The 8415-nt window shown below is 42.8% G+C and overlaps 2 protein-coding genes across 3 annotated transcripts in view; both read right to left on the reverse strand.

Moving 5' to 3' along the window:
- Positions 1-2293, reverse strand: part of LOC103156242 (myosin-7B) — a 25030-nt gene extending 22737 nt beyond the window's left edge. The window contains exon 1 of the mRNA XM_016664151.1: positions 2050-2293. The gene's annotated coding sequence lies outside the window, so the exon portion shown is untranslated. The remainder of the gene's footprint in view (positions 1-2049) is intronic.
- A 3771-nt stretch (positions 2294-6064) lies between these two features.
- itpr3 (inositol 1,4,5-trisphosphate receptor, type 3) overlaps positions 6065-8415 on the reverse strand; it is a 51888-nt gene continuing 49537 nt past the window's right edge. For both annotated transcript variants that reach the window (XM_016664169.1, XM_007578216.2), the window contains exons 55-59: positions 8214-8332; positions 7806-7971; positions 7577-7737; positions 7339-7500; positions 6065-6647 (exon numbers count right to left, since the gene is read on the reverse strand). In XM_016664169.1, the coding sequence (XP_016519655.1) occupies positions 6531-6647; positions 7339-7500; positions 7577-7737; positions 7806-7971; positions 8214-8332 (725 nt within the window). In that variant the 3' untranslated portion in view covers positions 6065-6530. The remainder of the gene's footprint in view (positions 6648-7338; positions 7501-7576; positions 7738-7805; positions 7972-8213; positions 8333-8415) is intronic.

An 8415-nucleotide genomic window follows, 5' to 3' on the forward strand; every position in this document is an offset into this window, starting at 1 on the left:
ACAGGGAGACAGAGAGACAAGGAGACAGAGAGACACAGAGACAGGGAGACAGAGAGACACGGAGACAGAGAGCCAGGGAGACAAGGAGACAGGGAGACAGAGAGACACAGAGACAGAGAGACACGGAGACAGAGAGCCAGGGAGACAAGGAGACAGGGAGACAGAGAGACAAGGAGACAGAGAGACAGAGAGACAAGGAGACACAGAGACAGAGAGACAGAGAGACAGAGAGACACAGAGACAGAGAGACACGGAGACAAGGAGACAATATAACAAAAATCAGTTACTTTTGTCTTTATTTTAAAAAATTTAAATGTCTTGACAATTATAGAAAGAAACTAAAAACATGTAAATATATAAAAACGTGCATTTAAAAATATAATCACTCACTAAGCCGAGTAGACATCAGCTTGACATTTTTTATTCTTTGTGTGAATATTTTCAGATTTATTTTTATCCAGTGGTGGAAACGGCTAGCGTAAACATTAGCTACGCTAACCCAAAGCACTGAGCATAAACATTAGCTCTGCTAATGCTAAAGCGCTACACCAACATAGTGATTAGTGAAAGCTAATGCTAAAGCGGTGAATGCTAATATCAACCACGTTTACGCTGACCACGTGTAACATCGCCCTCCACTGGCCAAATTTGTTATTGCACACCTGTTAGCATTGTTGTTTTTAATCACCTAGTTTACTGTAGGGAAACGTAGCCATTAGCGGCTTTTAATAAACCTACTAATTTTGTGTGTTTGATGCATGTGATGGACTAGAGCTCCCTCTGGTGGTCGCTTCAATTTATTTTCTTTCCTTTTTTTCATGAAGATATTTCAGAACCGGACCTGTCGGGTCTCCTTGTGGGCCGCCTGCCGTGTGCGGATGTTTGGTGAAGTAGAAACTGAATCAGGATGAATTTTAAGTTGTTTTCAGGAAATATCAAACCTTTTCTCACATTTGTGATGAAATGGAAACAGTAAAGACTCGGTCCATCAGCCTGGCTCTTCGCTGAGTCCTGCATCTTTCAGAATAAAAGCCTCAGTATTTTACCAGCACCCCTCTTCACCAGCAGGCGGTGAGTCCTGAGGGCCGGACCCGGAGCGGAGCGGCGGTCCGGTTTCCGTCTTAGCTCATAAGTCCTGGCGGAAAACTCAGCTGATCCTCACATCAGCTGCTGCTGGAGGTTTCACTAAACATGCTGAGCATTCACAGACTCCTGCTGTACTGCAGTTTCCTCACTAGAGGGCGATGTTGCTTTATTTACAGAATCATGCAGCTATTCCAGATTTTTACACACATAAGACAGGAAATACATTTTCTTTGTCACAAAAATAGAAAAAAACTTAATTTTGAAAATCTATTTTTTATCTGATAAACAGAATTGATCCCACAGAGCATTTCAGATAAATCTGTTTCCATCAGCTTTAAAATTCATTCAATAAGTCAAATATTAAAGAATCTGATCTGAATCAAAGCAAAAGAAACTGTCAGCAGTTCTGTTTCTGACTGGAAAATATTATTTGGAAATTTACAGACTAACAGCAATAATTTGGTTTTTAACCCATCATAAGAAAAAATTGTGTTAATTTTTGACCACATGAATTTTTGACCAAATGAAATATGTAATAAGCAAGCTAGCTAAATGTTTAGGTTGGAGCTAAATATCTAGTTAATAAGATTATTTAGTTAGAGATATTTAGCTTAGCTAATTCCAACTGCACGATTGGCTAAGTATTTAGTTGCTAATTAAATATTTTGTTTGAAAAGTGACATCTATAGATGATTAAACATGGTGAAATGGAAGCCCTGTTTTTTCTCTTAAGACAGGATAAATCATTTATATTCCTGATCATTTTTTACAGTGTAACTTTACAAACAGATCCTCATAAAACATATTCACGTCAAAAATTTAACTAAATCTCAGCAACAATGACTTTTTTAATTTCCAGAAGAATCAGCGTAAAGAACAGATTTTTGTTTTTTCACCTCAACACCAACATGACGGGCAGCCGCCGGGGCTGCTGGGTAATGTAGTGCATCAGGTTGCTCCTACCTTGCCGGTCTGAAGCTCTGCAGCGTTTCCTCTCTGAGGGTTGATGTCGGTTCGGCTGTCCGGCTTTAAAAGCTCCCAGCATGTGACCGCCTCCACAGCGGCTCACTGGGAGAACTGGTCTGACTGGGCGGCCATATAAGGTCAGACCTCCACCTGCTTCCTGCTCTCCTTCATCCCGTCGCGTTGGAACCAAATCAGACTTCTCCTCTGTCCTGATCAGCCAGATGGAAACTTTTACCAGAAAATTATTTTTAATCCATTTTAGTTTCTAGATTTGTCGACATTTTAATGTTTTAATCCTTACATAAATAAATTAAGAATTAAAAATAGTTTTATTTGATATAAACATACTTTTAGAGAAACTTTCTGATTAATTTGAACATTTTTGACCTTTTGAAAGCCTTCAGTTTAGGATGAAGGCAGATTTTGCTTGAATAAATACTGAAACATTATTAATCTGCTGCTGAATTAAACTCTGAGTTATTTTTACCCAGCCTGGGTCGACCTGATCCCTGCCGGCTTCTGCAGCGGCAGACAGAAGATCCAGCTGGTTTCAGGGGGTTGTCGGTGCAAACCCGGGATTATTCTGGGATTTCTGCTGTGGACGTTTGGCAGACATCTGGAGCCTGAGGATGATGAATGATAGGATGAAGAGCGGAGGCTCAGCGGGTTGGGTGTGTGGCTCATATGCTGCACAGATCCCAGTAATCCCAGTCCCAGCGCTGCGGTCCCATCAGCTGTCCCAGCACTCCGTCCATCAGCGGCTGGACAGAGGACAGCAGACCGTCTGACATTTTTGCCCCGTTTTGTCACCATTCCTCTCTAACTCCTGGTGATTCTCCGTAATCCCTGGAAAAGTCGCAGTAAAACCAGGAGAGACGCAAACAGCTGCAGTTCAGACACAAACGCTGCTGAAGCTGCACTGCTGCAGCAGAGGAGGAAGCTGCTGCAGTTTGCATCAGTTTCTGCAGCTTCTGAACCAAAACGGCTTTAGACTCAATCTGGGAGGAAGATCTGCCAGGACGAGACATTAAAACGTCTGAGTTAACCCCTGGTCTGGAATTAATTCATCACAATTTAAAACCATAACATCAACAAAACAAACAATTCAAAACCTTCCTTCCTGCTAAATTATCCAATAAATATTGAGTATCGTTAGATACCAATTCGATACAGAAAAACTGACTTAAAACATCCCTTTTTATATTTATAAATGAAATTACAAGTTTATAAATTAATTACAATTCTTCTAAGTTATGTGGAACTGCTGTTAAAATCATTTGAAGGCTCAGAATCAGTCCAGTACCGGTACCGGTACTCCAAAACTCCACATTGCAGGGGAGAAAGACTCACCTGGTATGAATTAAATTGTTAGCTATTGGAGTTACTGTAAAAGAAATTTATTTAACCAAAGAATGTCGTGAATTTGTGTGTATCCCATGTTAATGCAGTATCCATGCAGCCTGACGAAAAACATTTTGATAGACAAACATTAACAAGTTTTAATTATTATCAAACTTTATCAAACACGCCATGTTTGAGCAAAAAAAACAACAAACAAAACTCATAAATGTACAGAACCAACCAGGAGAATCAACTCTTTTAAAGTTAAAACTCATGCTAGCATAAATGTTTGAACTGAACCTGGTCGCTAAGCTAAGTTTCTATTAGCAGCAGTTAATCTTTCTGGTAAACGTTACAGTAAAACAAACCTTTATCTTGGCTTTTTTCTATTCTTCCTCTTTCTTTTCTCCCTCCTGAAGGATGAATCCTTTTTTGAGACGTTGTTTTGCTGCTAACTTTGGTTCTGACGCTCCGCTCATTGCAGCTCATGATACCGGCGAAGCGTGCGGTACCTACCGCGGCCACCGGGGGGCCCCAAAGAGGAATTTATTTTTTCTTTTTGTCCATGAAATAATGATTCTACACACATTATCAAATATATATTGTTGTAAAAACAAATCACTTTATGATTAAATTATGCGTTTTTATAATTATAATGACAGAAATTGTTACTAAAAATAAAAAAATAAAAATCAGCTCCACTGAGGGGCCTCAAGCACCCCGAACCCTAAGCGGCTGCGAGGTTTGCTTATGTCTTGGGCCGGCCCCGCTTATGGGTCCTTTAGCCTCTCGCTATTCAGGGATTAAGAAATTTAAAAAACTTAAATATGTCCATATAGAAAAAACCCGAGAAAACTTGTCAATATTTTAATATTTTTCTTTTTTTCACTTTGACGTGATTTTTAAAGTCAAGAGAAAAATAAAATTTGGTCCGACTCAAACATGTTCTTTGTTTCTCATCGGTTTTTGTTCCAATCAGGTTGTGATGTTTTTTAAACATCTGTTCCTGCTTCATGCTGTCAGTCTGGTTCTGTTAGTGACCTTTGACCCTGTGGGCCTGCAGCTGAGATAAGAGTCGCTTTGTTTTGCTAATAAATGAAATAATTTTTCATCAAACTGCTTTGGTTTTTTCTCAACATTATTTTCCAAACTGGAGCAGATTAATAACCGGTTTGAGTAAAAACGTTTAAGGTGGTTAGAATGAAGAAACTTTTGATTAAACTATAAATCTGTTGAGATGCTTTGATCAAAATGAGTTTGTGTAAAAAATAGATCCATAAAGGCTTAGTTTGGGGTTTTTAGCGGATGTGTGTCCTGGCTGGATGTGAAGCCCAGTTAAACCCAGACCACCGGGCCGCCGGCAGCTGTCGGCCGCAGAGCCGCTGCTTCCCAGAATAACTCCGGGTTCCTCTGGCGGCTCTCTGCGGTTCTGCTGGACTTAGTGTCCTCAACCCGCCTGACGGACCGGACTGGACCGGAGGGACGCTAACTCTGCTGGAGCGTCAGGAATCCCGGGATTCTGCTCCGTCCGGCCTTCCGGTCTAAATGACTGCGGTCCGGACCGGTCAGAGCCAGAGAACAAGTCCAAACCTGGACCAGAATGGCGTCTCCGGCGGTAAGTTGATGACGTCACGATGGAGAAACAGCAGGAGGTTCTGATGGAAACTGAAAACTAAGATCATAATTCTCATGTTTTTGCTTCTGTTCGTTGGTTCCCTGGTAAACCCAGAACAGAAAATAACATAAAACCCTTAAAGCTGCCGCAGTTTGTTACTTATTTAAAAAAATGAGTTTATTTTACATTTTGGTTAAAACTGTCAGCATGTTGTGACATTTTATGACTTAGTCTGTGAAAAGATGGATCTCCTCCTCTTCCTCCCTAAGATGCTATCACTGTCTGAACCACAAACAACCAATCAGAGCCAGGAGGAGGGGCTTAACGCTGTTAATCACCTCATGTAATGTTTTTTCTGATGAAGGCAGAAAAAACATTTTATCGTTCTTCATCAGTGGCTATGCTAACTAGCCTTAGCATTTACAACAAAATCTGCTGAAAGGGAAAAGATGCAGCAGTAGGAGGGTTGAGCAGCGCCACAGATTGTGATTGACAGCACCAAGACCCGCCTCCTGGCTCTGATTGGCCGTTTCTACCTGCACAGGGAGAAGGCAGAGGAGCTCAGTTTTTTTCACCAAATGGTTCTCATGACATGAAGACAATTCAAACAAATGTGCAAAAAATATAATTTTCATAAAAGTTACCAACTGCAGCTTTAATAACCAACCAATCAGAGAGCTGATTGGTCCAGATTTTCCACAAACCTTTTGCCATTACAGCCAAAATGTCAAGCAGAGAAAACTGAGACATGTTTTTAAATTAAAACCGATAAGAATGATGTCTTTAGACATTTACTTTGAACTCTTCAATAACAGAGCTTACAGAGCTGCTGTGTCACATGACTGTTTCTGAATTTATAAAATAAATGTTAATAAATGTTTCAGAAGATTTTGTCTGTGAAAATTGTGATTCTTCTCTTTCCAGCCGTTCTGTTGGAGTGACTACAGGACAAGCCCCAGGCATCATCCCTCCACCGCCGTGCCCTACTGCTGCTTGGGCTGCTAACGCTGCCGCCATTTTGTTTCCGAAGAGAAACTCAGTAAAAACTCACAGCAGTTTTATTAGAGGACAGAAAACAGATTTTATTTCAACATGATCTGATCTAAAGCCACAACTTCCCTTTACAACAAAAACCTTTTCCTCACAGAACTTCAACGACTTTTTGTTTCTACACTAAAACAAACAGATTTAGTTTGATAATGTTCAGTATTCTTCCACTCAGACTGAACAGAACCTCCTTCAGTGTCTGAACCGGGCCGGACCTTCAGCCTCCTGAAGATCCTTTAATGCATCAGAATAATTTATGACATAAAAACTACAAGCAGCACAAACTGTTTAATCTGCTGCTGATCTTTACAACTCAGCAGGTTTTACGCTACAGAGGGTCACATCAGAGCAGTGTGCGTGTGTGTGTGTGTGTGTGTGTGTGTGTGTGTGTGTGTGTGTGTGTGTGTGTGTGCGTGCGTGCGTGTGTGTGTGCTCTTGCAGCAGCATCAGTCCAGCTGGATGCTGATCAGTCTCTTTAGGATTTGTAGATCTGATGGTTTCCTCCGGCGGCGCTCGGCGGCACGGCGCCACTGCCTCCGGCCTGGACGTCCACGAAGCCCATCCTCTGCTTCCTCTTCCTCTGCTCCGTCATCTGCACACACACAGGAAGTCCACACGTCACTCCTCCAGCTGACCCGACTACTTCCTGCCTGCTGCTCAGGTGGGTGAACCTGGAGGTTCAACGTCCGGTTTAACCAGCTGATGATTCATATTTGTCTTCAGGTCCTAATGTTATCCTGGTCCTAATGTCCTTATATGGGCGTGAGTTCATTAAGGTTATGGGCGCCGATTGTAAACAGTAAAAAATAACAGGAATAATTTGGGTTATTCAGGCTGTTAAAAAATAAAAAATGGGGTTAATATTTCAAAGTCATATTTTCACCATGTCATTAATTAATTTATAAAGGTCACAGTTTGAAGTTAAACAATTATAAAACAAAACATTTAGCTAGCAAGAAAAATAGTTTGAAGCTAAATATTGAACTCCACAATACTTGGTTAGCTCGCTAAATATTCACTTTGATGCTGAATATTTTCTTTGAATCTAAATAAATAGTTAAAAAGCTAAATATTTAGCAACACACTAATTAGCTAGCTACCCAGCTAGCTAATTAGCTGGGTAGCTAAATATTTAGCTACCCAGCTAAATATTTAGCTAGCCAGCTAGCTAAATATTTAGCTAGCCAGCTAGCTAAATGAGCTAACGTCCCAGCATGTGGAGGACTGGCTGTTAATGTCACAGCCTGTCCTGGTTCCTCTGCAGGTGGAGTAGAACCCGGTACCTGCTCCTTCAGCTCGTTCAGCTGGCCCGTCAGCGTCGTCACCACCTTCATGGTCGACACCAGCTTGTCCTGCAGCATCCTCATCTCGTTCTGCTCCCCGTCGCCGTCGGTTACCACCAGGGACATGGCCTGCATCCGGGGGAACCAGTCCAGGTTGTTGTTCTGGGACAGAGAGGGAGACGGTGAGGCCGCCGGGTCGGGTCGGCTCTGTTCGGGTGGGTTCTGGTCGGGTCCATACCTTGATCATGTGGGCCACGTAGCTCTCTGGACCAGTGTAATCCGTCTGGTTCTTCTCCCGGACCAGAACGATGAAGTACAGGTAGTTCCAGATGTTGTGCTCCAGCTTGATGTGCTCCTCGAACGAAACCGTCTTGTTGTCGAACTTATCTCTCTCCAGACCTGCAGGGGACAGACACGGCTCAGCGGAACCAGAACCGGGTCTGAACCGGGTCAGAACCGCTACGCACCACAGATGAAGCATGTGGTCTTCAGGATCTCCTCCTTCTTCTGCTTCTCGCTCCGCAGGTCGGCGAACGTGTCGATGATGACGCCGAAGATGAGGTTGAGGACGATGATGATGACGATGAAGTAGAAGAGCAGGTCGTAGACGACGCGCGCTGGGAACAGCGGCTCCTGCACACAGGTCCGATCCCACATTACTGATAGAACCTCGCTTAAACAAAACTGGTCCAGAACCGGGTTCTGCTACAGCCTTACTGTCTGCAGAACCTCATTAATGATCCGGTCGTTTAAACCGACTGGACTGACATCTGCAGATCCAATAAAACAGCAGAAACTCTCAGGTTCTCCAGGTTGCACAAATAAATCATCATCTGTTCTACTTTCTGGTGCAGATATTTGAACTTTGACCTCACGTTTTTGGATGGTTTACGGAGGACGTCTCCCACTCCTCCCCCGTTTCTCAAGCCGTGATTCAGGACGGTGACGATGCACATGAGCAGCGTGTCGCAGGCCCGCTCCGTGCTGGGCTCCCCTGGAAAACAAGAGCAATGCAGGGTTAAACTCCGCCTCCTCAGGTTAAACTCCGCCTCCCGGAGTTAAACTCCGCCTCCCGGA

This window comes from Poecilia formosa, unplaced genomic scaffold (genome assembly GCF_000485575.1).
Source record: "Poecilia formosa unplaced genomic scaffold, Poecilia_formosa-5.1.2 Scaffold471, whole genome shotgun sequence".
Classification (NCBI taxonomy): Eukaryota; Metazoa; Chordata; class Actinopteri; order Cyprinodontiformes; family Poeciliidae; genus Poecilia; species Poecilia formosa.